General features: G+C 48.6%; 3 protein-coding genes across 6 annotated transcripts in view; 2 read left to right on the top strand and 1 right to left on the bottom strand.

The window, feature by feature from the left end:
* The first annotated feature begins 2,607 nt into the window (after nt 1-2,607).
* Lpcat4 (lysophosphatidylcholine acyltransferase 4) overlaps nt 2,608-27,817 on the top strand; it is a 31,813-nt gene continuing 6,603 nt past the window's right edge. For 2 of the 4 annotated variants that reach the window (XM_087911327.1, XM_087911328.1), the window contains exons 1-11: nt 2,608-2,848; nt 4,103-4,245; nt 4,515-4,735; nt 5,108-5,220; nt 5,334-5,394; nt 5,667-5,725; nt 5,914-5,948; nt 6,426-6,480; nt 6,580-6,662; nt 6,914-7,039; nt 7,280-7,412. In XM_087911327.1, the coding sequence (XP_087767453.1) occupies nt 2,735-2,848; nt 4,103-4,245; nt 4,515-4,735; nt 5,108-5,220; nt 5,334-5,394; nt 5,667-5,725; nt 5,914-5,948; nt 6,426-6,480; nt 6,580-6,662; nt 6,914-7,039; nt 7,280-7,412 (1,143 nt within the window). In that variant the 5' untranslated portion in view covers nt 2,608-2,734. Of the gene's footprint in view, nt 2,849-4,102; nt 4,246-4,514; nt 4,736-5,107; nt 5,221-5,333; nt 5,395-5,666; nt 5,726-5,913; nt 5,949-6,425; nt 6,481-6,579; nt 6,663-6,913; nt 7,040-7,279; nt 7,413-8,813; nt 8,913-9,255; nt 9,413-9,709; nt 10,421-27,817 lie in introns of those variants that run through there. The other 2 variants (XM_087911326.1, XM_087911329.1) reach the window with 2 other exon arrangements.
* LOC146892617 (NUT family member 1-like) lies at nt 10,717-22,119 on the bottom strand. The gene is made up of 7 exons (XM_087911325.1): nt 21,991-22,119; nt 18,486-19,191; nt 16,498-16,626; nt 14,943-15,079; nt 14,248-14,522; nt 13,538-13,654; nt 10,717-13,000 (listed from the first exon to the last, which is right to left on the bottom strand). The coding sequence occupies exons 1-7, from the start codon at nt 22,004-22,006 to the stop codon at nt 11,042-11,044; spliced, it is 3,339 nt and encodes a 1,112-aa protein (XP_087767451.1). The 5' UTR covers nt 22,007-22,119; the 3' UTR covers nt 10,717-11,041.
* Nucleotides 25,326-26,092, top strand: LOC148120670 (H/ACA ribonucleoprotein complex subunit 3). Its single transcript, XM_087911332.1, has 2 exons — nt 25,326-25,489; nt 25,733-26,092. Exons 1-2 carry the CDS (start codon nt 25,436-25,438, stop codon nt 25,871-25,873), a joined length of 195 nt encoding a protein of 64 aa, XP_087767458.1. The 5' UTR covers nt 25,326-25,435; the 3' UTR covers nt 25,874-26,092.

Raw genomic sequence — 27,817 nt, 5'->3', positions numbered from 1 at the left:
AAGACACAACAATAAGAATAAATACTAAGGGCATAAAACCAAATAATGTTTATGCATTGATGAATTCCCTTAAAACGAAATGTGAGATTATAGAAATAGTGGAACTACTTTGAAACACAAGAGCTATATAAAACCTGCCTTCTTTTAAGTATTGCATAAAAGAGAACAAGAGAATCTTCCCTACGATTAACTTTAAAACCCTATTTTAGGCTAGATGTGATGGCACACAGCTGAAATCCCAGGACTTAAGAGTTGAAACAGAAGGATCTTAAGTTCCACAAACAGACATTCTCATTCTCTCTCTCTCTCTCTCTCTCTCTCTCTCTCTCTCTCTCAGAAAAAAAAAAAAAAAGTCTTAGTCTTCGTAGACTGCTGCAACAGAGTGTAATGGACTAAGTGGCTTAAACAGCAAGCAACTCTCACGGTTCCCGAGCCTCAGATTTTCCAAGATGAAAGTGCCATAGATTTGCTGTGCGGCAGGGTCAGCTTCCTGGCTTGTAGACTAGGGGACCCGGTGGAGCTCATATAAGTTTTTCTGCCCAGGAACTTTCATCAGGCACAATTTCTCTCTCTTCCTCTTCTTACAATGGTACTTCTGCGATCACAAGGGTCTTGCTGGGTGATGGTTAGGCCTCTCAGTCAACTTGACAGGATTTGGAATCATCATAGAGACACAGCTCTGGGCATGTCTCTAAGGGTGTTTCCAGAAAGGTTTAACTGAAGAAAGGTTCCATATGACACACCCAGAATGTAAGTCGCAGCATCCCATAGGCTGGGGTCCCTGGATTAAAAGGGATTTAAAATGAGCTGAGCAATAGCATTTGGGCCTCTCTGCTTCATTAAACCTGCAGGTGCAATGTGACCGGTCGCCCTACACTCCCTCTCCTTGTCTTCCCTGACGTGATGGACTGTAACCCTCACTGTGAGTCACAACAATACTTCCTTTCTTAAGCTGCTTCTGTTAGGTATTCTGCCACAACAGGGAGACTCGTTTCCCAAAGGTCTAACCTCCAAATAACCACCACCTGGGGACTAGGACTCTGACATATGAAGGAGCAGTGGGGGAAGCACACATAAACTTTCAGATACGGCAGGAGCAAATCCTAGCTAGGATGAATCACTTTTATCTCCCAGACACGGTCGGCTGTTCCTTTTCTTGTGGATACAGTCAGTGGTATAAGTGACAAAGTTATAGGGGATTGAGATAGAATCTAGACAGGAGCAACTTCTGGCTCCTACCTAGGACCCCTTCAATGTCCTCTTTCCCTTTCTCCTATTTCCTGAGCTTTATTTCTTAAAATTCCCAAAGGAGGTTTCTAAGATAATTCATTCGGTAAAGTTGTTTGCCGCTGCCGCCAAGTCCAATAATCTGAATTTGATTACTAAGACCCAAAAACTGGATATAAAGGTTCCTGCAAGTTGTCCTACGACCATACACATACACACATGCACACAAGCACACACGCATGCACACACGAACGCTGGCGTTCTGAAACCAAGGCAAGGGAAATTAGTAAAGTGCTTTCTCTTTTCTGGTGAGAAAGTAGGAAACAAGAATCACCCATTTTGCTTTTATTGAGGTTCAAGGATTATCTGTGGATTTTTGCTGAGAATTCCATGCTTTATTTTCTTTGTTACCAACAGAACTTGTGAGTTCTCATCACTCTCATCCTGGCCTCAGAATATATGCTGGAGTTAACTCAGAACTCAAGTAGGCATTGGGGCATCCTTAGTTCTGAAGTTACCCCTCCCCCATTTTCTTGCTTCAACACCATTCAGTTTTTACCTTTCAGTGGGCAGATGGAAGACAAGGTAAACTGAACCCGGCTTATTTTCATAAGCAAAGCCTCCTTCTCCCCTGTGCACTATATATTTGATAAGCGTTTGCAGCTATGGGTTTCAAAGTCCACTCAGTCTCCTGGTGCTTCAACTGCTAGGCTGCTGTACAATGCGTTTTAGGAGGGCTTTAGGGGTTTGCAGGTGACAGGAATTTAGGTGTCTTCCATATTCCAGAGGGAGACAAATATAGAAGCCGAGAAAGCGATGTGTCTCCAGTAGGGCTTGGGGGACGTACACCCGCTAAGCATCGAGGGATACAGGCGCGCGGGTGACGGTGGCCCACGCAGTCTGGCACGCGCGAACGCCGAGTGCAGCGACGCGCAGTTCGGTCGCAAGAGGGCGCGAGTTCCACTATGGCGGCTCGCCCGCAGGGAAGGAAAAAGGTGGTCCGCCTGGGAGATGGGGAAGCTGGGACCGAGGAGCGGCGGAGAGAGGGGGGCCCAGGCTCCTTCTGCAGCCGTGGCGTCGGCACCCTGCCTGGACAAGGGCTCCACCCTGTCTGCGCTCTCAGGGTGGCCGCGGCGTCCGGAAGGTGACCGGGGCGCTCGACTGCGCGCCCACCTCGCCTCCAGCTTCCAGCCCGAGACCCTCGAAAGGGACGGCCAGGTCCTCGGGGCGCCGCGCTCCGATGGCACGAGGGGCTGCCGAGAACGCGGAGGAGCGGGGACGCCCGGGCGCCGCAAGCCCCGCCCCGCGGCCGGCGCCCTGACAACGCGAGCGGCCCGGGCGGCGCCGCGGCTCCCCGCCCCTCGGCCGGCACCAGGCGGGGCTGGGACCAGAGCGCCGCCGCTGCCGCCGCCGCACGAGCAGAGCTGCTTTGCAGAGCGGGACCCGGAGCGGGGCCCGGGCCGGGGGTGGAGGGGGGGCCGCGGCCCTCGCTCCACCTTCTCCCATCATGAGCCAAGGAAGTCCTGGGGCCTGGGCCCCCCTCGATCCCACCTCCGGGCCCTCGGCGCCCCCAAACCCGTTCGTGCATGAGTTACACCTCTCCGGCCTCCAGAGGGTTAAGGTAAGGTGTGGGCAGGGGGCGTGCGGAGGACTGGTTGAGATGGGGGGGTGTTGAGGAGCCGAGGTTGAGGTGGGCATGGGGATGAGAGTGGAGGCGGCTGAGAAGCTTTTGGAGAGGGAGTCCGGGGGTGCGCACGTGGGGGCGGCCGGAGGTGGGTGAGGAGCCCTGGTGAGGACGCGAGCTTAGGCTCAGAAGTATGGAAGAAACGAGTGGGTGAAGAGGGAGGACCGAAGAGGACCCAGGGATAGGAGAGATGGAGGACACTGGGGAATGCGGATTACATCCCTCGGAGGTTGACGGGCTAGGATGGAGCAGGAGGCTACGGAAAGGCCGGGGTGGGGGAAGGGGCGTGCTCGGCAATTCTCCGTGCTTCGACTTAAACGATTTGGACCCAGAGACTGCGCGTCCTTGTGCCCTTCCAACACCTCCTCTTTCCGCTACCACCCCCCCCCCCGACACACACACACACACACACACACACACACCCTCACTGCAGCACCTACTGGTGGGGGCAGGGAGGCTGGGAGAGGGGTTGGCTACAGGAAGTAGAGGGACGCACCACCCTAGGGTAGCCAGGAGGTGGTGTGGGAAGGAAGTGTCCAAGGTTTCTGTTGTGATCACCTCTCCTGAGGCCGACCCCCCTTCCCCGAGGGGACTAAGTTTATTTACCTGCTCAATCCTGAGGAGAAGCCTCTGGAGTCACCCTGGCTCTTGGCAACCCTTACCTTGCGGAATAGAGCTTAGTGTTACCTAAGGATTGCTTTTCTGCAGTCCTAGGGATTGATTGACCGGAGGCTTGAAAAGTGGGTCTCTGTTTCCAACCATCTTCTCCTCGGGCCCAAAGTGTGGAAAGAGCCCTGCACCGGGTTTGTTTGGCATAGGAGCTACTTATGGAATGGGATGTTGGGGAAGAAAACCTGCCTCTAACCTACATCAAACACAGTGCTGGACACCTTCACTGCATTCTCTCATTAAATCCTAACAACCATTCCAAGTACTTGATGCATTTTTATGACGTTAACCTTTATAGATGGGGTGGGAGTCAACTGAGAGAAAATAAGGCACCTCGTGGTATTCGTCTTTTATCTTCGTGGCCTCACTAGTGTCTTCTTCATCCCACTTGGATCCCTGAGCCGCTACCCTATCACCTCCAAGGTCTTAACTCTGCCCCTGGCTCAGTCCTTGTACGAGAAGGATGCTGTGGAATGAGCCTTCCCCGGTCCTAAGGGAGATTTTTCTCCTGCCCTTCTGCAGTTCTGTCTCCTGGGGGTTCTGCTGGCCCCAATCCGAGTGCTTCTAGCTTTTATCGTCCTCTTTCTCCTCTGGCCCTTCGCCTGGCTTCAAGTAGCAGGTCTCACTGAAGAGCAGCTTCAGGAACCAATTACTGGATGGAGGAAGTAAGTGGGACTCAACTCCTAAGACCCTATTTCTCACCCTGTTGAAGGCTCTGCCCACCCTCCGGTGGCTCCAAATTCAGCCAAGCCCAGATCTGGTCCTTAGAACCTCACCTCTAAGTGATATGTCCCAAATATTTCAGGTCTATGGCCAACATGTTGTAAGGGGGAATGGAGGGGGTATCCTACTGTCCCAGGTGCCTGGGTGAGCGACAGGCTTGATTAAGGGCCAGAACTCCTTCTTCCACTGATCCCCTGCCTTGCCCTGGCAGGACTGTATGCCACAACGGGGTTCTTGGTCTGAGCCGCCTGCTCTTCTTCTTGCTTGGCTTCCTCCGGATCCGTGTTCGGGGACAGAGGGCCTCTCGCCTGGAAGCCCCTGTCCTGGTCGCTGCCCCCCACTCAACTTTCTTTGACCCAATTGTGCTTCTCCCCTGTGACCTGCCCAAGGTTGTGTCTCGAGCTGAGAATCTTTCTGTGCCTGTCATCGGAGGTGAGAGAATTCAAGAAGTATGGGGCAGAGGTGTGTGTGTGTGTGTGTGTGTGTGTGTGTGTGTGTGTGTTTGTCTGGGCCAAAGAGAGTCAGAAATGGAAACACTAGTGAGGACTGGCTTCAAGTGCAGAGAGAAAAGTTAGGAGGGATACTGACTGTTGGCAGATGAAATACAAGCTGATTGTGTCAGCTGATCTCAGACTTCAAGGCTGGGGCCAGAGGCAAGGTACTAGAAAGACAGCCTACGACCAGTAGATGGTAGCAATAAACGAATAGTTGAAATATCTTATACTGTTGAGGAAATAGAGGCTGCCAGATGTCAGTGCCTCAGGGTGAGAACCAAGTGACTCCTCCTTAACCTTCCCGACCCAGCCCTTCTGCGATTCAATCAAGCCATCCTAGTATCCCGGCATGATCCAGCCTCTCGCCGCCGAGTGGTTGAGGAGGTCCGAAGGCGGGCTACCTCGGGAGGCAAGTGGCCTCAGGTGGGTAAGGGCCTCATGACCCTCTCTATGCCTTTGTGTGCCAATTGGCTGCTCGCCCCTCCCCACCTCACTCTGTGCTTTGGGGTTCTTGTCTTGCTTTGTTTTCCACCCAGGTACTATTCTTTCCCGAAGGCACCTGTTCTAACAAGAAGGCTTTGCTGAAGTTCAAACCCGGTGAGTAAAATGATGGTGGGCGGTAAGGTTGTGGAGGGGAAAGGAGCTCCAGCTTCGGTTGGGGGAGGAGTAACTAAAAAGTAGAGGGGAGGAGGAAGGGACGACCGTGACAAGAAACCTCTTATCTAATACTGGCAAGGTGAGTCAGGGAGAAAATCCTTGGTAAAGCAAAGCCACACATCATTTGGGATTTGTCCCAGACCCTCTTGCCATATTGCTACCTCTGTGTACTAACTTCTGCCTTGGGGGTGGGGGGTGGAAACGGGGTTTAGGAGCCTTCATCGCAGGGGTGCCTGTGCAGCCTGTCCTCATCCGATACCCCAACAGTCTGGTGAGTTTCGGTAGAAGAGGGGGGAGACGGGGAGCCTGAATCCCTCCTTAAAGAGAAGTCAGTGAAAACTGCTGGTGGCGTGTTAAGATATGCATCCGGGGGCGGAACGTGAGGTCAGCTCGGGGTCTCTGCTAAAGGTGATTTCCAGAAGAAAAAGTAACCTGCCCCTCCCTCTGCTTTGCCCATAGGACACCACCAGCTGGGCATGGAGGGGTCCTGGCGTGTGAGTTCTAGTGTTGTGGGGGTAAGGGTGGGGAGTCGGGTCCACCAGAGCATCCCTGGTCTAATCTCTGGAGTGACCACCCTCGTAGGACTGAGAGAGCTCTAGAGGAGATTGCCTGCCCTCTGACCTCCCTATGTAACTTGGCAGTCCTTCTAGCCTTCCCACCTAAGTCACTCCTGCTGCGATTACAGTTCCTTCTTATTTACTGTCCTGTGTTTGTTTCTTGCTGGAGAGGGGGATGGTCTCTTCTGGAGCACCCACACCACTAGGCTTGCCTCTTCCCCTTTTCCTTGAGACCCAGATTTCCCCTTGCCTGCCGCTTTTCCCCTGGTGTGTTCCTGCAGCTTTTCTCTCTCCCCATCATCTTTCTGGCCCTCCTCAGCCTCCTAGTTAACTGGAGCTAGGGGTGTCTTTTTTAATCACAGCCTCGTATGAGGGTAGTTAAAGAGTGCTAAATACCCATCTCTCTTCTCTTAGACTCAAAGTTCTCTGGCTCACAGCCTCTCAGCCCTGCAGCATCGTGGAAGTAGAGGTATGCCCCACTCCCTCCCCCCAGTGGGGTGGGGAAAAGAGAGCAGTAGCGGCGGTGCCTCATTTCCAGGTCCTGATGAGAGCCGTGTCTGTGTTTCAGTTCTTGCCAGTGTATCAGCCCAGCCCTGAGGAGAGTAAGGACCCCACCCTTTATGCCAACAATGTGCAGAGAGTCATGGCACAGTGAGTATTGCAAGTATTTCCTGGTGCTCCACAAAGTATTTCCTGGAGCAATTACGCAGAGCGTAAGAACCACAGAAGGGGCAGGAGGTTTTGCAGCCGGGATAAGGGATAGTGGGGAAGGGCTGTGTGACAGTTGAGACTCGGGAGGGGAAAGATGACGGACACTGACCGTTTCATCAGACAGAGTGTAATGAAACCTCAGGACTGTCTTCTCATGCCTTCCCCTTGATCTCCATCTCTCTGTCCTACAGGGCCCTGGGCATTCCAGCCACTGAATGTGAGTTTGTGGGGAGCTTACCTGTGATTGTGGTGGGCCAGCTGAAGGTAGCGTTGGAGCCACGGCTCTGGGAACTCGGAAAGGTGCTACAGAAGGCTGGGTAAGTTACCTTGAAGATGAGGGTGTGAGCAGTGGCCCAGATAGAGAAAATTAGAAAGGGAAAATAAGGAAAAGAGGAAGTGCCATGCTGGATTTGATCCTCAGTGCAAGGCGGGGGAGGGGCGTAGGGGAGACCACCGCAGCTGAGCCCACGCTAGGAGCCTGGTACTGGGGACAAGATTGTGCATGACGTATCCAGAAAGGCTGAGTCAGCTCACTGCTGTCAACAATTCCATCGTAGGCTGTCCCCTGGTTGTGTGGACACGGGGGCAGAGCCAGGCCGGAGTCGAATGATAAGCCAAGAGGCGTTTGCCCAGCAGCTACAGCTGTCTGATCCTCAGACAGTGGCTGGTGCCTTCAGCTACTTCCAGCAGGTAATGGGGCTAGAACCCAGAGCACAATGGATGGCTTGCCCTCAGAGCCAACAAGCTTCAGGTTTTAGGATGTTCTGGTGAGCAGGGCAGTTTTGACAAACTGTATTTCCAGAAGTATAACCAAGTATCCCATCAAATCGTAATTCTAGTTTGTTTGCTCAATCGCAAGTCTGTTCTGCAAAGTCTAAGACCCCTCATAGATGGCTGGCTACAAGATGAACTGGAACATACTTTTTTTTTTTTTTTTTTTTTTTAGAGATTGGCAAAGGTGGGGAATCATGGCCCTGCGGGACACGGGTGAAGACCTTCACTGAAGGGTCGTGAAGGTTAGGTGAAGGGAGAAGGTTAAGAAGAAACTGATTAGGTTAAACAGTTAAGAATTTGGACCCACAATTGCTGCAGTACAGAGGCCAGTTCTTTTCCGATATCCTGTGGTCTTCGCAGAGAATTCCTGAACTAACTCGAGAATTTTGGCAAAATGTATTTCCAGAAATCTAACCAAGTATCCTGACAAATTTATATTCGAGTTTGTTTGTTTGTTCTTGATATTTTCGAGACAGGATTTCTCTGTGTAGCCCTGGCTGCCCTGGAACTAGCTCTGTAGACCAGGCTGACCTCAAATTTGGAGATCCGCCTGCCCCTGCCTCCCAAGTGCTGGGATTAAAGGCATGCATCACCACTGCCCAGCTTGTATTTTCTTTTTAAGTGCTAAGAATAGACTCAGATTTTTCTGCTAGGCGGGTGCTCTTTAGACCTTAGCTACACCCCTAGCCTCTCAAAGGGCTTTGTTTGTGCTAAGACACAGCCTATGGGTCTCAACATCCTCAACACTCAGGAGACAGAGGCAAAAGGATCAAACATTTAAAGCCAGCCTAGGTGATATAGACAGGCACTGTCTCAATTTAAAAATAACAATAATTAAAAATTTTAAGTATTGAGCATATGTGGATTCTTAGATTGGGGAAAACTGTCCCCATCTCAGCCAACATGTCCCCCATATCCCTGGCATAGCATCTGCTTTGATTTTTGGTTAAAAAAAGTTATGCCTGTGGCCCCCTTTCCATCATTGGACCAGTTCTCCCAGGTAGGTGGAGTCAGAGGAAAACCAGTTTGTCTGGCTTGGAAACCAGGGTTGCTCTTCTGTGGTCTGTCAATTCCTGGGGATTCCCTGCCATCCCCTAGACCTCTGTGGGAGGGCTTTGTCATCTCGTGGCTTGGTGGATTGGTGTATAGCTTCCAAAAGGAAGCATGTAGCCTGAGAACTTCAGGGGTCCTGGGGAGTCAGTTCTGAGCAGAGTGACCACAGTCCTCATTTCTAAGCCTGGTGAAGAGAAACCAAAGTCCAGAGGGCAGGGAGGAAAATGCATGGTCCCCGTGTTGCTCTGGTTCTTCACCCTCCAGGACGCCATGGGTTTGGTGGACTTCCGAAATGTGGCCCTTGCACTAGCAGCCCTGGATGGAGGCAGGAGCCTGGAGGAGCTGATTCGCCTGGCCTTTGAGGTACCTTTGAGGGGCTGTGGGGACAACTGTCACCCTTTGCCCCACAGTTCATCCCAGGAGGGTGGTATACTGTGCTGTTCTCATTGGCTTTTAGACAATCATGGTCAGTGCCCGGGAGTGCCACACTACCTAAAGCTGCCTATCTTGCGGTATCTCCTACTGAGGCCTAGCCGGACAGAAGGCAGAAGCTAGGCGCGTTTTACAGTTACCCTGAAAGAAAGGGCACTACAAGAGGGCTTACATGCAGCACCCTTGGGAGAAGAGCTCGTCAGGCAGGCTTTCCAGGCGGCACGAGGCAGTGCCCGGAGGAGAGAACTTGACAGGCGTCTCTTTCTGTCCCAAGCTCTTTGCTGAAGAAGAGCCAGAAGGACCTGGCCGCCTGCTATACAGAGACGGCTTCAGCACCATCCTGCACCTGTTGCTGGGTTCGCCCCGCCCTGCTGCCACGACTTTGCATGCTGAGCTGTGCCAGCCTGGAGGCAGCCAAGGCCTCTCCCTCTGTGAGTCACTGTGTCCACCCTGCACAGGCGCCAGGGGTACCATCAGCACCAGGACCAGGATATGCTCTGAGCACTGAGCTGACAGAGAAAGGGCTAGTGATCTTAGGAAGCAGACCCTCTGAGAGGCAAAACGGGTGGGAAACAGGCAAGGGAGAAAAAACGATGTAAAGCTGGATTTGAGAAGACAAACAGATCAGCGGGCTGGGGTTTACTGGTTCTGAGGAAAGAGAAGGGAGAGGGGTCCTGGTCACATGCTTAGGTGGTTTTGCTTCTCCGTTTCCTACTCTTCCTGTCCAGGTCAGTTCCAGAACTTCTCCCTCCGCGACCCCCTGTATGGAAAGCTTTTCAGTACCTACCTACGCCCCCCGCACAAGCCTCGAAGCACCTCCCAAATACCAAATGCCTCATCCGCAAACAGCCCCACTGCCCTGGCCAACGGGACTGTGCAAGCTCCCAAGCAGAAGGATGAATGAGCACCTCAGCCCCCCACTCTTTCCTCAGCTCGAATCCAGCCCTGCTCTCAGGACAGCGCCAGAGGCCTCGCCTCTGCCTCAACCCCATCTCTGCTCCTGATTTTTTTTGTTGTTGTTATCATTGTTGTTTTTTTTTAAGTTTATTTTTTGTTTGGTGGGGTTTTTTGTAAAAGACTATTTTATATATAAATATAAATATATATCTATTAAAAAAAAATGAAGCTCGGTCCCAGGAATGCAGTCATTAGTTGTGAATGGCATGATCATCTGCCAGATTTCCATTGGATTTAAAAAAAAAACAAAAAAAAAAAACAAATGCAGATTGATCTTGGGCACCCCTGAATTGTCTCACTCACAAGCAGACTGGGGTATTTCTTTCATGAAAAGCACACGGTGATTTTGTATCCTTCCCACGCTGTTAGCCCCCTACTGAATGTGCACGTTTTAATTGACTTCTTCGTGAACATTTTTTCATCCCATTCCCTCCTGCTCTGTCCTCATTAAAGATGGAAATATTGCTTGCTGCCATCCCATATTTAACAGTCCCACTGAGAGTTTATCCCATCGCACATACTTGGAGACCTGTGTCAGTAAAGTCGTCTCCAGGTCCCAGCAACCACACAGTGCTTCCCTACTTGAGCCACGGACGTATACATGCCTCCTGTCCAGCCCCTTAAAGGGAAAAAGGTCCCCCCACCTCCGCCTACAGTAATAGGATGTCCAGACAAGACCTGCCACCACCAAGTTCAGGCTTGGCAAGAGGAGAGAGGTCTACTGCTTTGGAATATACCTGGTCATCAAAGTGATTCTTAGCAAAAACACTTCAGGGAATCCGCAGAATCTACCTTTATTGTAAAACTTTGTTCTGTGTAACAGCCAAGGTGCTCACGCAGAAGAACGCACAGAGAACAATTTCCAAACAAAAACAAACGCTTTTCCATATAACTTCCCAAAGCCCTTTCTTTTATCTCCCACTGAAGGGGACTCCTACAACCCAGCAATCTTGGTCTTTTTGCCCTAGGGTTTTCAGCTTCTTGCACAAGAACAAAACATTGAGCCAGGGCTGCTTCCCCACGAGGGAGCGGCAGCGGTGAAATATACTCTGGGGCGCCCACCTTTGGGTGCTGCTAGGTGGAGCAGGATGGCCCTCAGCTTCCTACTGGCTGCGACGTCGTTTCTTCCTTTTGCTCGTGACAGAACTGTCACGCCGCCTTTTACGGGTCTGTGAGAGCTGCACTATTCCCAAAGCAAGGGGTTTCTGTCCAGAACTACCAGGCTGGGGTCTCTCTACAGCAGTGGCTGGACTCCTGTCTAGGGTTTCCTTCCCTGGTGTGTGGGAAGAGGGTGAAGGCTGGTCAAGGTCATCTACTCTGGCAGATGTGTAGGATATCTTTGGGGCTCCCTGACTTCCAGAGACGTGACAAGTACTAAGGGGAAGCCCTCCTGAAGAGAGGCTAAGTTTTGAAGCCAAAAGATAGGCAAAGTTAGAGAGTTCTTCATCTTCCTCCTCCTCTTTCTCACTTCCTTGGGCCCTATCTGCTGAGCTGCCTGTCTCTCTAATAGAGCTGTCTCTCAGAACTAAAGCATCCCTGGGTCCCCCTCTAGGGGAAGTACTTCCCAGACCCTGGTGAGATGTTAGTTTGGTGGTCTCGAGTGGATAAGATTCTTGACTACCTTGTAAGGGAACAAGGGCAGCAGGTTTGGAGGAAACAGTATCTTCCCTGCCCTCTCCTTGGAGATTACAAGAGTTAAAACTTGATGGGCAGCAATCCCTGCTGATCCCTGGTTGGGGGCCGCTGTCACTTCTAACATCTAATATGTTAACATGTTCTATGTTTTCCAACAGAGGAAACAGTAGATTATCTCTGCTTTCTGCCTCTGCGCTAGCCTGGGGGAAAGAAGTATCCTGGGTCCCAAGAATAAGGAGATTGTCTTGGCATGTGGGTATCAGGGTGTTTTTGGAAGCCCCCAGTGTGGAGGTGTCAAATGTTTCCAGCAGTGGGGAACAACCTTCAGCCCACAGGTCACTGAGATCAGGTATGATCTCAGAGCTCAGCTCTCGATGTTCTTTGGACCTCAAGGCTGGGCCACTGACTGTCAGGGACCCTGGCAAACTGCAGGAAGCTTTCTTTTCTAGGACCGCGGGGGCATCTGTGCCTCCACCGGGAACCGCGGTGTTCCCCACACCCTCCAGCACTGTGGTTTTTCTAGGACTTGGAGAAACACTGTTTCTGGAACTCAGTGTCTGGTCCTCCCTTACGCACGCCCAGTCTTGGGTGTTATCGATGACCCTTTCTATCTGTAAGGGGAACTCTAAGTGTACGGCATCCGTGTCGCTGCTCACCCACAGTCCCGGGCTGAGAGAAATGCTATCCAGGTTGCCGGCTGCTCCAGGGCAATGGTTCTGATCATAAGTCTGAACCATGGCAGGGCCTCTGTCGCCTCCCCACATGGCCCTTGAAGAGCCTGCCTGGGACATTGCTGGAGGGTCTCTCCCTTGAGTAAGTACCCCAACTCCCCCAATCTGTTGTCCTATCTGCAACCCCAAGGCCTGACTTTCTAACTCAAGTCCTTGCAGAGGAGCTGGCTCTGTAAGTCCAACATCCAAATTGGAGGCTCTCACGGGCTGGGGACCTTCTTGCCAGCCAAAAGGTAAAGAATCTGGATTCCTATCTGCTACTGGGTAGTTCCCAGAGGACCCAGGACCTCCCAGGTGACCTTCGTGATGTTCAGAGAACTGTTTTATAACCTTCCCAGATCCTTTTCTCCCCACTCCCAAGGGTACTTGCATTCCCGGTGAAGCTGTGAGTTCTAGCTGCAGGTCCAAGCTGCTGGAGGGCAGCAGAGCATTTCCATCTTCGTGAATACCCCTTGGACCACCTAGGGCTTGGTCCTGCCCACCATGCATTTCTCTTGCCTGCTTGCCTGGAGAAGCAGATTTTCCAATGTGAACAGTGCCCGCAGGCCCCTGAAGGCCAGGTGAGGGCCGAAGCCTCCGACCCCCATCTTCATCTTCATCAGAAACAGAAGGACTTGAGTCAGACTGAGCGCCGCTGCAACTTGGAAGGCCCTGTGCATCTTCCTCCTCCAAGGCCGAGAGTCGTTTCTGGACCAGCTGTAAGGGAATAGACAAATGCCGGTTCTATACATGGTTAGGAAAAGAGGTGGCTGAGTGGGTGAAAGGAGATGACAGATAGACAATGTGGGGAAGGAAAGGCAGTGCTTAAATGATGGTATCAAAGATGGGTATTGTAGGGCTGGAGAGATAGCTCAGCGGTTAAGAGCATTGCCTGCTCTTCCAAAGGTCCTGAGTTCAATTCCCAGCAACCACATGGTGGCTCACAACCATCTGAAATGAGATCTGATGCCCTCTTCTGGCCTGCAGGCAGACACACAGACAGAATATTGTATACATAATAAATAAATAAATGTTTAAAAAAAAGAAAAAAAAAAAGATGGGTACTACTCTGGAGTTTTATTCCCCTGATGAGAGTCTTTCCTTTTCTGTATACTTCGTTCACACGATCCCCTCCCTACTTGTTCTAGACTCAGAACCCAACCCTAAATCCTCTAAAACAGAATTAGGATATCAAACGGGTTATACAAAATCAGGCAGGTTCCTTTTCCTGATGTTTATGCCTCCCAAGTTTACCTGGACAAGAGAAAGTCCTTCTTCTTGCTCTAGCTCCTCAATTAAAGCCAAAGGATCTCTCTGCTCCTCTGGGGACAGCAGATCTGCCAGAAATTGCGGGTGAATGACCGCCTCCACCTGGGAAACAGAAAGAAGAGTGGTGTGAACCTTGATATGAAGTGACCTGTGCGCCCAGTTGCTCTAGAGACAAAGCTATGAGGCCCATACCCCCACTTCCACCCTGGAGTTTGTAGTAGACTGTGGTACATGTGCATATACGTATACTCATTTTCAAACTATAGAATGGAGCCTCCTGCCGTAGGCAGAATCCCAGATGGCTGGTGCCCCATAGTGCCCAACCCCCAAATATCTATTAGAAATTAGCCATGCAGCTGGGCATGTGTAGTAACACACAGCTTTAATTCCAACATTAAAGGCAGGTGGACTTTTGTGATTTCGGAGCCAGCCTGGTCTACAGAGCAAGTTCCAAGACAGCTAGGGCTACACACAGAGAAACTCTGTCTCAAAAAGAAGAAAAAGGGGGAGGAGGAGGAGGAGGAGGAGGAGGAGGAGGAAGAGAAGGAGAAGGAGGAGGAGGAGGAGGAGGAGGAGGAGGAGAAGGAGAAGGAGAAGAAGAAGAAGAAGAAGAAGAAGAAGAAGAAGAAGAAGAAGAAGAAGAAGAAGAAGAAGAAGAAGAAGAAGAAGAAATTAGCCATGTAGACTCTGCTCACCTTGGAGACAAAGGCTTCCTGAGAACATAGTTCATCAATATAGTTCAGAAGACTTAGATCTGGATACATCCCTGCATCCTCCAGATGCCCCTCTTCATCCTGTGCCTTCCCAGTATCCAAGTGGCTCCCCATTAGCCCTTCCATGATGTCAATATATTCTTGTACAGCTTCTGGCGGGACCTCTTTGGGTGCCTCAGGAAGCGGAGGCCTTTGGGTTTTGCGCTGCCGCCGGCGGGGAGCCCGTGACTTCGAGGCTGCCTTCTTGGGGATGTACACTGAGGGAAGAGATGGGGCGGGTGAAAGCGTTGGTATCTACTTTCAGTAAAGTTTGCAAGGGAAGAAATCTGGGTACCAGAAATGTTTCCGGAATAGGATCAAGCTTTGGGGGAGAAAATGGAAAAGCTGGAGGGTCAGTTAGAAACCTTTCCACACACCTTGACATTCTGAGAAATTGCCTGACCCCACCCCCATTGCTTAGGTTGATAAAGTATAGAGCTCATGCGCAATCTAAATGAGAGAGTAGTTAGTTTACTTGGCCAAAATCAATAGCTAATATTCAAGACAAAGGGGACCAAGACCCCAGCTTCTTAAGGGGCATTCTATTTGGCTCATAAAATGTCACTTCTGGGAAAGAAAGTTTCAGAAGCAAAAACAATGCCTTTCCTAACCCTCCTCTGGTTTGTGAGTAGCCTTACCTGGCTGCTGGCAGGCCTCAGGGACCAGGGGCCCTGAATCAAGTTTCAAAGGGGTTACAGGGGCCAGCCCCTGGGACCTATTCATCAGCTGTGCATTCTGTATCTGCATCTCTTCCTCGGCCTCAAACTCCATGAACCTGCAGAGGGTAAAGAAGGCACAGGTTATACTGAGCAGGAGACAACCGCAACCCAGACACCAGGCGGCATCCACAGTCATCCTCATTTTGGCTAAATACTGTTGACGTTGGGCCAGTCAGGGGAAGTTGCTCACAGGTAGCCTAATGACAATGCTGGGGGATAACATTGTATTGTCCCTTCACCTTCGACAGTCACTCGAGAAGCTGGTTAAGGAAACTGGTGGTCCAGAGCTTGGACAATTCTCCAGGACAGAGGGGTGATAGACACTTCTGCATCATCTCTACCTCACCCAGTGCCTTGGAGTCATCACTACTTAATAGAAGCTCGATGAACTCAGTCTGGCATGTGCAAGGGTCTAGAGGTACACTCTAAAGGGTCGCTCTTTATAGCCTCGTCTGGCAGAATTCGGGAAGCAGAGCCCACCAGAGTGCAAAGGCTGGAACAGGCCCTGAGGGGCAAACCTAGGAACTCAAAGGTTCAGACTCAGGGAAAAACTAAAGGGTACACTTAGAAGAAACGATTCTTTCCCCCGCTGTTGTTGTGACAGAAGTGCTCACTGTGTTGCCCAGGCTGGCCTTGAGCTCCTGGGATGGCAGGATACTCTCAGCTCAGACTCGGGGTCATGTGTGCTGGCTCACACAGCACAGCCAGCCAAAGTTATTTTTTAGCCCTGACTATCCTGTAGAAATAGGATAGAGTCAGGAGACCACCTGGGTGCCCAGTACCCTGATTTCTTCTGACCAACCTCTTGCAGAGAGTTAGTCCCTCTCTGGGATGGGGTGGGGGGGAGGCTTTTCTGTGTTGTTTCCAAAAACAAACAAAAAGCATAAAAGGAAAAGGGATTCTGAAGCTGTACATGGACAGCCACTTGCGATCTGCTGAGTTAAAGAACCTTCATGGTGAGGGTTCTTCAGCATGGGAATTTGGGGGGGGGGCCACTGGGCCCAATCTTTCCCTAACATCTTCAGTATGAAACCCCCATAGTGATCCAAGATCCGGAGGCGACAGAACTGTCACGAGCAGACAGGACAGAATAACCCCAGAGCTCAGGTAGAAGAAGCAGCGAGGATCCAGGAGACCCTCGTGTAGCCTGCAGCCCTCCTGTGACACTCCCTTCTTCATTTTAAAATTCATTTGTGTGTGTGTGTGTGTGTGTGTGTGTGTGTGTGTGTGTGTATAGTATGCGCGTGCGAACCGAAGAGGACAGCTTTTGAGACCCACTTCTCTCCATCCTTCATGTAGGTTCTGAGGCTCAAACTCAGGTTGTCAGGCTTGGCGGTGGGACACCTTTGCAAGATGAGCCACCTTGCTGACCCTCCTGACAACCCACCCTGACACACACAGGCCTGTCCCTGCGGCCCTACCACTCGCCCACTCCCCCGCCCCTGCAGGGTGAAAGAGAGTTCATCAGACTCACTTCTCTGCCATCTCATAAAAGATCATCCGGTCAAAGTTGCTGGTACGCTCCCACTCCTGCAGAGCCCTCGGCAGTCCCTCCTCCAGGGTCATAGTAGGCTTCAGGCGGGCCAAGGAACGAAGCACTGGGCTAAAACCCCCATTAAGTCAGACACGTTGCCAAAGTGTGCCCTGCACCTCTTCTGATGCCCACCTCAGTCCAAATCCCCCTTACTTCACCAACTCTTGCCTGCCCCTCGGGCCCTGTCATGTTCCAGTTTAATGAAATGTTCCACAGCCTCCCCGCCAGTTGTCTGCCATTCTTGCTGCCCTTCCCACCGAGATCTGCAAATCACACAGAATCAAATGATTCTCCTCCTGCCCTTCTGAAATCAACCAGGGCTTCCACCTTGAACTCTCACGGTGCTAGCCCTAACTGGACACTAAGAGGAAACACTGGGGCTTGTAAATGAACGCTATTAATTGTAAAGTGGATTTAGCCCTGTCTGGAGCCTCTTGAATTATCAGACTTATTTCACTAACCCAACATGAGCCTCTAATTAAAGCATGTGTAGTAGTTTTGGAGTTTTGGTTTAGGGATTAGATTTTTTTTTTCTTTTTGTCTCTGGAATGTCATCATAGATCTTCAAATAGAATATTGGACCATTACTTCTGGAACGCTCCAGAGGAAATCAAGAATGCAGACTAAAATAAGAACTTCATTTTTGCCTTTCTGGTTTCTCTTTAAGTCCTTAAACATTATGGAGTATCAGATTCATCTGGGGAAACTAGTTGTAATGGTGGATTGTAGAATGACAGCATCCCAGGTTGGAGCATCTAATCAGCTTCCCATCTGACTGGGTCTGAAGCATGCCTGGCATAAGATCCTACCCATCAGACTGAAGCATGGGGAACAGGAGTTGGCCAGAAACCAAAGGGCATGGGGCCTAACCAAACCTCGAGAGCTCATGCTGGTTCTAGAATTAGAAATCCTCCACCAGGTCCCAAGAGAGAACTCAGAGCTATCTTAAGAAACCAAGAACTCCGTAGTGGTGTTTATTGAGGACTTTGGGAGTGGTCTTTTGATCACTTGTTCCAAAGTCCGGTTGAAGGAGTTCTTCCACTAGAGAGGAACGTGCTTTTTGGTTTTTTTTGTTTGTTTGTTTGTTTGTTTTCCTTCAAATTCTGCAGCTGAGGAAACCCGGTCTGCTTGGGAAGTAGAGAAAAATCTCCCAGAGGACTAATGGTTGATGTATAAACAAAAAAGACAGTCTGTAACTCCTGACTTCTTGGCTAAACATACATACACTCAAAAGGAGGGATATTTTGGCCTTATGTGGGCTCCCTTCCTCATTAAGATTGACTTTTTACAGTAATAATAACAGAGCTACCATTTAAATGATTCATTTTGTATGCCAGGCACTTTGCCAAGCACCTTTAATCTGATCGACCTTTGGAGATAGGGACAATTACCCCTTTTCTGATGAGGAAATTGAGGGCAAAGGTGTTAAATGTCCCTGCTCCAGCTCACAAACCGTGTGTGTGTGGAGCCAACAGTTCTCCATACCCTCCCTTTGACTCCTGAGTAAGATAAGGTTCACACACGCTAAGGTCTTGCTCTGGCCCAGTGCCATCTTCCCTATCCCACAGGAATGAGTGGGGCCCAGCCCACCTCATCCTAGGTCATCCGTGCCAGAGGGCAGGGTGGGCCCTGACATTTGGTGTCAGGATCTACAGAACAATCTCTGCTTTCTGCTTTATGGCCGGAAGACTCCATCTTCTCGTCTGTAAATGACGACTTCCCTAAAATGTGTGTCTGACGTCACAGAGTTGTAGGTGTTCTTTGAAAGGTACTGAACGTTTCTTCTAAACACTGCTTGTAATTCTCTCTTAATTGCATCTTCTCACCCTTATAACTGCCTTCAAGACTTCTGGAGTGATCGATACCCCTGTGTCTATCCCAGGGTCCTCTCTCAAAGCCCTAGGTGCATCAGTTTCTACCCCACTTACATAAGAAAACAGGAAAGAGCTTCTGCATCAGGACTCTGGGATAGGTGAGTCCGAGCCAAGACTTTGTAGCGTTGCCAGCGACGATAGTTCTCATAAACACCCTTGGAAGCATAGGCAAGGTCACCTTGAGAGGGCTTCCGGGTAGCCACTGGACCTCCTTCCATGGTTGCAGCTTGTGTTCCCGGCCAAGACTTTTCCAGGGGCACAATGGGAGCCAATTGGGCAGCTGATGGTAGAGCCTGCAGAGGGAGTCCTGCGGGGCCCTCCTGACTCACTCTAACAGCCACAGCAGGCAGAATGGTCTTCACGTTAGAGGCTGACACATACCGAGGAGGAGGACCCTCCTGGCCCCCACAGGGAGTACCTGAGGTAATCCAGTTTAGGGCTGTCTGAGTAACTATAAGGTTTGGAGTTTGAGAGGGCTCAGCTGGCCCCACTTCTGTCTTGACTTTGACAATGACCTGGCCAGTTCCGGCCACACTGGGGCCAGAGCTGCCTTCGCCTGTCATCAGCAATGGACTGGGAAAAGCAGACAGGAGTAGAGGATTGCCCGGAGAGAATGCGGAAGGTATGGGGGGCTGTGGTGATGGCTCCCAGAGGGGTTGGTCTGGTGGAACGGGAGTAGCGGGGGCAAAGGGAAGCACAGGGAAAGGGGGCAGGCCAGCACCAGGTTTCATGGCCATATCTGGTCCTGGTAATGGAGAGGCTGTTGAGACAAAGAAGACAAGGGGGAAGGAAGGAGACCAGAAGTTAGGCCACATGGCTTCCTTTTAGTCCCTATGGGGTCAGCGCTATGACTCTTAACACATGAAGGAGAGGGCATGGACGGGTATATTTGTAAATGTCTCCCAAACAGTCCTTCACCCTTGAGTTACCAGGATAGAGAAGCTGCTCCCTCTCAATGAGACACATAGGCCTGCATCTCCCAAGAAGAGCAAGCTCAAGCTGTCATTGCCTCTAAGAGCTTTTCTCAAAGTCCTCCTGTAGCCCTCCCCTGCCAGCTCCACGGTCGATCAAGAAGTGAAATAGGACGGACACCTGTCCTGCAGGAAAACTGTCTGCAGGAAGGCTGAGCGTAGGGAAAGTTCCAGACTCCTGAAAAGCACCCATGGGGCCCTTGAGGGGGAGGCTGTTTCACAGACATTGGTCCATCTTCTCCTCCTTTTCCTATTCCTCTTGTTCCTAATAATCTCCTCACCTCAAACAAAAGAAGTTGCAGTTTATGAATAGGCACAATGACTCTAGGGCTTGAGAAGCTCATTTCTCTAAAAATAATGCCACCAACATACATGGACCTCTCCTAACCCCACCTACGCCCACGAGACAGAAACCACCTGCTCCAGCTGTTCTGATGGGCATGTGCGCATCCACCGAAGCCCAGTGCCCAGGACAGGGTAGGGGAGCCTGGATTCTTGCTTCCCAGAGGCTTCATTACACAACAGCCTGGAATAGCTGGGAAGGATTAGATAAGGACCAGGAAATGGCGAGGGGAAGGCATGGAGGCAGGGAGAGTTCCAGGGCCACAGTAACGGCTGGACAAGTTGAAATATGGCAGTATGGAAATCTTAGCTGTGGTCCTGCTTTTTAAATGTTACAAGTTTAGAGCTCGCGAATAAAGCATTGAGCTGGAGTGGAGGAAGAAGGAAATGTAGAACACAGTTCCTGCTGGGGACGAGCTACTGGCCAGGCAGCACAGGGGATGGGCACACAAATGTGCACTTCATTAAACAGGGCCTATTTCTACATGATATCCACAGGGACAGCCACATGACTTTTAAGGATAAAAGGGGAATCCAGTCGGCCTAATTTTATGTTATTCTTCTCTCTCTTTTTAAAAAAAATTATTTCACCGACCAACTAGCTCTGCCCAGATCCCTGAACACAAAGGAGGTATGAAATCGGAACAAACTCATGTTCATATTCATCTGAACCACACAACAGAGGGCCAGGTTATCACCACCAAGTTCTGCCCACAGTGAATTGTTCCTAAGGTCTTAGCTCCACAATGGGTAAGAAAACTGTGGCTAAGATGACCTATCTCCTCCATCCTGAAAGTCAAGAAAGACTGTCCCCAACAAAAACATACTTAAAAGCTATGTAGAGGTTTGTAACTACAACTGCTGATGGAGGAGGGTTATCTGTCTATTGTGTTATTTTCATTGGTCAATAAAGAGACTGCCTTGGCCCCTTAATAGTACAGAAAATTAGGTAGGCGGAGTAAACAGAACAGAATGCTGGGAAGAGGGTTATGAGGCAGAAAGCATGGAGCCAGCCACCAGGTCAGACATGCTGAATCTTTCCCGGTAATCCACACCTTGTGGTGCTATACAGATTATTAGAAATGGGTTAATGAAGATGTGAGAGTTAGCCAGTAACTAACTCTCTAGAGATAATGGGCCAGGCAGTATTTAAATGAATACAACTTATGTGTTATTATTTCTGGGGCTAAGCTAGCCGTGCAGGAGCTGGGCAGGATGAAAAGCAGGCCTGCCCGCGGCCATTCACTACAAACCGCTCTGGAGGGTGAGGCAGGAAGATCACAAGTTCAAGGACAGCCTGGTTTACAGAGGGAGCTCGTGGGCAGCCTGAGCAACTTAGTGAACCCCTGCCTCAAACTAAAAAGTGCAATGAGGGCCGCAGACGTGGCTCGTAGAATGCTTGCCCAGCATTTGCAAGGCCCTGGGTGCAATTTCAATAAACAAACAATTTACACAGACACAGATGCACGAGCGTGCACATGCACACAGAAATTGTCTATGGGGCAAGAAAAGTACCCTTCCCGGAACAGTAATTAGATGGAACCTTAGTCTTATAGTTCCCAACTTCCAGATAGATATATGTATAATACATTACTATAAAAGAAAAAAAAGAAGAAAGAAAAGTCCGCTGCCTGGACTGAAAAGAAGCGACGTCTGTGGCTGGTAGGAGCTGGTAGGAGTCAGGTCTGGGCACAAGCAGTTTTATAAACTCTCTAGTCCTGTTCACTGGCTCTTAAGTGAATAACCCCACTGAAGAGTTTTAGTTGTCCGCCCGGCCCGATCCCACTTCTCCATCCTTCAGCCTACTTTCCCTCAAAAGATCAAATGAGACCCAGTGCTGCCTTCTCATGGCAAAGTCCTGGAGAAGGCACTTGTTGGCTGAAGACACAGGTCTTGAATCTTCGCTGAAGCCCTGACTAGGCTGCTCGACTATACCGAAACCTCTGCTTCCACCCCAAGCATGCTGAAGTGCTCCCTCTTCTGGAGAATCAAATCGGTAATTTCTATCCACTCCATATATTCAGTGTGTTACTTCCGAGATACTATGGTTTCCAAGGAGGCCCTCCCCCGTTCCAAAGGTAAAAATCTACCTTCCCGGACTCCCGAATGCCTGTGTGGGGTCGAATGCCTCACATCCCTTTAGGTCAGCCTAAATAATTTGTTCCTAGGTAAAGGGACAAATCTGACAGCCCAGGCACGTGAGCAGGTGGCAGATAGCCTACAGTCTCCTCCACTCCCAGTCTTACTTCTGTCTGACGCCATCTTCTAAGGTTTAGGTACACCAACAGTGCCTGTCTGGAAGCCTCTAGAATGAAACAGTTGGGTCCAGGAGCCAGGCAGTAACCCAGCTCTAACAGATGATATCCAAGAAAGATAGGATGGGTCAAAACAGAATTAGAACCTCGGATGCAGGCATTCTATGGTGGGGGAGGGGGAGTATTGTGTGGTGTGACTAGGGAGGTATTCCTCAGTGGGTTCTAGTAAGTAAGCAAAAACTAGAAAAATCCCTCTAAATGAATTTGATAGCACAGTTGTTGGGTGCTTTTTAGGACAATTTGTACACTGTTTTCTCAGATTCCCAACATTACACTGTAGTTTTCAATTTTGATTTTTATTCTTCTATTCTTCAACAATACATCTAATCCTATGCCCTTCCGTTCCTCCAGTTCTGTACCTACCAATAACAGCTTAGTGGTAGACCTTTGGCTTCTTACAATGATGACTCTATTTTCTGAGCCTAATTTGGAGCACACGGTTTGTATAGTTGAGGATCAAGAAAAGTAAATGTTTGAAATTGAAGTGTCTCCTAACCCAGGGTGTTCAACCGGCGTGAGGGCTGCCTTCTTGAAAAGCTGCCACACACTTGCAATCCTAGGACTCGGGAGGCTGAGGCAGGAGGTTGAGAAGAGTTTGGACTACAAGTGGAACTAACTATATGAAGAAGACGTTCTCGCTATAATCCCCAAACAGTCCAGTCCCAACAGCTTTGCAATTCATGGAAGCCACAGACTTTTTCGTTTGCTGAAAAACCTTCCTAAATTAAAAAAAATATTTATTATTTGATCTATCTATCTATCATCTATCTATTTGTTTATCCATTTATTTTCCAGACTGGGTAAGCTAGGTAGCCCTAGATGGCTAGGAACTCAACAGAGATCTGCCTGCCTCTACCTCCTGAGTACTGAGATTAAAAACCTGTACCTTTAAGAAAAAAAAGATATAACCTTTAATAGTTTTGAAAGGGCTTGTGTAGTTTTATTTTATGTGTATGATATTTGTCTGGATGTATGACTTGCAGCTAAGTGCATGCCTGGTGCTGCCAGAATCCAGAAGAGGGAGTCAGAACCTCTGGAACTGGAGAGTTGCAGTCAGTTGTGAGTTGGCATGTGGGTGCTGAGACCCGAATCTGGGTCCTCTGCAAGAACGGGTCCTCAAGCAGTCGTAGCCACCGAGTCATCTCTCTAATCCCTTTTCAGTTTTTTGAGACAGAGTCTGGCTGTGTAGCCTAAACTCAAACCTTAGATCTTCTTGCCTTGGCCTCTTGAGTGCCACAATCCCTGTCTTAAAATTACCACAAAGCTTTTTCATTAAATTACCTTTTAAAGTTATTAAATTAAAGGGCTGGGGAGATGGTTCAGTGGTTAAAAGCACTGACTGCTCTTCCAGAGGACTCAGGTTCAATTCCCAGCACCTACATGGCAGCTCACAAGTGTTAACTCCAAGATCTGGCATCCTCACACAGACACATGCATGTAGGCAAAATACCAACACAAATGAAATAAAATAAATAAACTTTAAAAAGTTATTAAATTAATGTATTAGCATGGCTAAAATATGTAGCAAGGTAGGAAGTATAGGTAAGGCAACCAGACTAAGTGAATTCTGGGAAGATAAAATGCAGAGTCAGTCACCAGCCAGACACAGAGGAAGCAAGATTAGAATGCCTTACTGAGAAAAGGTACCAAGACACCTGCCTAAACATAGACAAGAATTATGGGTTAATTTAAGTTCTAAGAGCTAGTTAATAATCATCCTGAGCTAATAGGCCAAATAGTTTATAATTAATATAAGCCTCTGTGTGTTTCTTTGGGATTGAACAGTTGAGGGTCCGGGTGGGAAAGAAGTATCCATCTACACTAAAAAGTCACACTAATAAAAGTTTGGAGAGGAAAAGAAATGGGGATAAAAAACAGGTACAGGAGGGTGAAAACAACTAAAATTCAGTGTGTGTGTAATGGTTGACAACAACAAAAACCACACAAAACAAGCAAAAGGGCCAGGCTATATAAAATAAAATATATAGCAGCAATCACTCTTCCTACTTATTTCCCAGCAACTAAGTTCTCCAAGCTAGAAGAGGCCAATATTGTTTCTAGTACATTCCTGCCCCTGGCAAACTCGCAAGTGAGACTACACATGTACACACACACACAACACACAATATACCTGGCAAAGTCTCATGTGAGCATACATGTGTACACACACACACACACACACACACACACACTTTGGTTTTTTGTTTCTCAGTTTAAAGCTGCTCAGAAAATTGCAAAGGTAGGCTTTGAACCTACTGGTTGTGGAGGTCCTTTTGCCTAAGCCTCTAAACTGCTAGGATTACAAGCACGTGTTAAACTCCCTGGCTTTTTAAATTTATCTTATGCAACAGAAAGCAAACCAACTATATCCATTACTTAAAAAAAAAAAAGTAAGGTTTTTCTGGAAAAAAATTTAATGTTACAATATTTCTGTTACTATAAATAGTGCTATAAAGATCATTTGCAATATCTTGGTTTTATTTTTTTTAAACTAGACTCTTACAAGACTTTGCACTATTTTATCTTTTTTTTTCCTTTTCTTTTGGTTTTTTGGAGATGGGGCTTTGAAGCCTTTCCTGGAACTCACTTTGAAGACATGGAGGTCCGCCTGTCTCTGCCTCCCGAGCGCTGGGATTAAAGGCGTGCGCCACCACCACCCGCCTAAGGCTTTTCATCCTTTTAAAAAACTGGGAATACTCCAAGGATACCTAATTGTGCTATTATTCGCTACTCACCATATAAGAACGAGCTGAATTTGTGGTCAAATCCTGAGTTTGAATCTTGGTTCGATCTCTAAAACAAAATTCGCCGATTTCATAAGAAAACCTTTACGTTCTTTTCACTTTGCATAATATCGCATACCCATCATGCACTCTTTACCGCCAATACTTTGAAATAGGGCGGGAAACCGGATGTAAAAGTGGGGCTTGGAAAAAGATCTTACTTCTTTCCTAGGATATAGAAGGTAGAGAATCCATGGAGCCCTTGTTTCTCCAGAAACTACAAAACTAGTACCTTTGAAATGAGTATGCGATTTGATATTAAAGATAGGACTGGATGCATCAACATTTAACCCACACTCATCCCCACCTCCTAACGTCTGGCCGTGTCTGGCACACAGTGGACACTTCCACGGATCTTAATAACTTTGCAAGATTGTAGCTAGCTGGAGTCCAAGGCCAAGTCCTGCTCTACTATGCCCCCTTCTGGTCTCCTCTATATGAGTGAAGAAATGGACTACATTTCCCGGCATGCCTTATAGAGACATCCGACGAGAGTAGAAGGAAGTTGGCAAGCACGTTTGAGGAGCCACACTCCTGGCAAAGGCGACTGACTCCAGACGGTTTGGCGTCTTCCTGCTGGCTGAAGTGCAATCATGTTTCTCCAGTATTACCTCAACGAACAGGGAGATCGCGTCTATACGTTAAAGGTAAGGGGAGGAAACAGCGCTAAAGTGGGAGGAAGAGAAATTTAGGTGGGAGGAGCGGTGGAACCGGCCTCCGCATCCCGGTGCTTGGAGCCACGTCGGGGCCGAAACGTGGTAGATTTGGGCAGTGCACGGCTTCTTGATCTGACCATCGCGTCTCCCCCCTTCATGTTTCCCATTTTCTCGTTGTCCCTTTGATATCACACCACTCGTATATCGAGATCATTTTCTCTTTTCCTTGAGCAGAAATTTGACCCTATGGGACAACAGACTTGCTCTGCCCATCCTGCTCGGTTCTCCCCTGACGACAAATACTCAAGACACCGAATCACCATCAAGAAACGCTTCAAGGTGCTCATGACCCAGCAACCGCGTCCTGTTCTCTGAGAGTTCGTTAATTTCATCTGTTGCCCACTCCCGGGCCAATTATCAGCAACCAAATGCATCAATCCGTGAGCAGGGACGCCTTCCCGTACTGTTTGGAGTCCTATCTCACCACGAGATTGAGTCTATCGTCACGGGCATCTCCCGTAAAAGGAACAATCTTAACTTTGTTTTTTATGCTTTGAACTAATGCCAGGTTATTAAAGATAGAATGACTAGAAAGTTCACTTTGTGTGTGGTTAGAGGAAAACATGGGGGGAGGGTCGTACCGTTGGCAGTACAGGACCTCTTAAGAAACATCTTAAATAGTAGAGCTTCGCCATGAAAGAGTGAGAAAGACTCCTACAAGGATCAGCATTCACTGAAAGCATAGCTCTAGTCCCTGAAGTAAATTGTGGCCTCTTTAATGTCTGAATTCCTCCAAGGCCAAAAGACTGACTTGTGAAGCTAGGGAACTGTTACCGTTTCCCCTTCGTTCTGTAAAGAGTAAAGGCACTCATGGTGTTTAGTCCTCCGTTTTTCTCATTTTTAAGAGTGTGAAGGTGAAGCTTCTTAATTATACAGTGTTTGTTCAGCTGTCATAAGTGGTCATGCCATTGACCAAGCTTACTATCCTGGAAATATACCCACACTCTTTTTGTCTCTAGTTAACTTTCATATAATACTCCTACATTTTATATTCTCTTTGGCAGCCAGAAGCTATGTGCAATGCCCCCACAGATCTTAATTTTGAAGTGGTATGAGAGCTTCAAGAAAAGATTTTTGTTGTTTTTTTAATCTCGTGTTGTGTGTGTGTATGGAATAGAGTTTTAGGACTCCAGCCACTGCCATGTAAACAGCATTATTTGTTTGTTTGTTTGTTTGTTTGTTTGTTGTGTGTACCACCCCCTCCCAGTTCATAGATAGCCTTGATCTCAGAGAGATCGGCTTGCTTCTGTCTCCCAAGTGCTGAGATTAAAGTTATGTGTCACTATACCAGCAACCTAAGTGATTTTTATTGTTTTGGTTTGATGTTCTTTCTTTCTTTCTTTCTTTTTTTCTTTTTTTTTTTTTTTTTTTTTTTTTGGTTTTTTGAGACAGGGTTTCACTGTAGTTTTAGAGCCTGTCCTGGAACTAAATCTTGTGAACCAGATCTGCCTCCCTCTGCCTCCTGAGGACTGGGTTTGAAGGCATGCCCCACCACCGCCCGGCTGATTTTGTTTTGTCAAGACTGTGTTTCTCTGTGTAGCTTTGGCTCTCCTGGAATTTGCTCTGTAGTCTAGGCTGACCCGAATCCACCTGCTTCTGCCTCCTTAGTATTGAGATCAAAGACTTAATGACACCACAATTGGCTAACCTAAGTGGGTTTTGTTTTGTTTTTGTTTTTCGAGACAGGGTTTCTCTGTGAAGCTTTGGAGCCTGTCCCGGAACTTGCTCTGTAGACCAGGCTGGCCCTGAACTCACAGAGATCTGCCTGCCTCTGTCCCCGAGTGCTAGGATTAAAGGCGTGTGCCACCACCACCCCACCTGGCTTGTGATTTTTAATTATATTATTTTGTATTAGAATGATGGTGGAGTAAAATATTATATTCAGGCATTCAAGAAATGCTAATTGGCCTCTTCTTTTCCTTGTTAAGTTAACCAGCTACCGGTCTCTCCTTCCTGGATTGTGACATTGGATCTGAATGGATTTATGCTTACTGCCACGAATTTTTTTAAAGAGGTATTTATGACTGTTGGGGTAAAAGATTGTCAGCAGTCTCAACTGGAAATTAACCTAAAACATCAGTTCCACCATGATAAGCAAGGAAAAGTCCAACTGTATAAGTTATATCCTCATGTGACAGTCATGTCCTGATTGTCAGTAGGGTTAAGTTTCATTGGATTGGATTGGAGGTCTACAGGACTCTGTCCATGTGTTTTTCCTGCATGTATGTATGTGTGCCACATTTGTTTCTGGTTCCCACA

Source organism: Myodes glareolus, chromosome 10 (assembly GCF_982192425.1).
Source record: "Myodes glareolus chromosome 10, mMyoGla1.1, whole genome shotgun sequence".
NCBI classification, from domain to species: Eukaryota; Metazoa; Chordata; class Mammalia; order Rodentia; family Cricetidae; genus Myodes; species Myodes glareolus.
This window is presented reverse-complemented; position numbering and strand designations above follow the sequence as displayed.

Coding starts and splice junctions, on each gene's coding strand:
- LOC146892617 (XM_087911325.1), bottom strand. Junction 15,080..16,497: donor TTTTATGAGATGGCAGAGAA/GTGAGTCTGATG, acceptor TACCCTCTGCAG/GTTCATGGAGTTTGAGGCCG. Junction 13,655..14,247: donor AGGAAGCCTTTGTCTCCAAG/GTGAGCAGAGTC, acceptor TCTGTTTCCCAG/GTGGAGGCGGTCATTCACCC.
- LOC148120670 (XM_087911332.1), top strand. CDS start 25,436: ATGTTTCTCCAGTATTACCTCAACGAACAGGGAGATCGCGTCTATACG. Junction 25,490..25,732: donor ATCGCGTCTATACGTTAAAG/GTAAGGGGAGGA, acceptor TTCCTTGAGCAG/AAATTTGACCCTATGGGACA.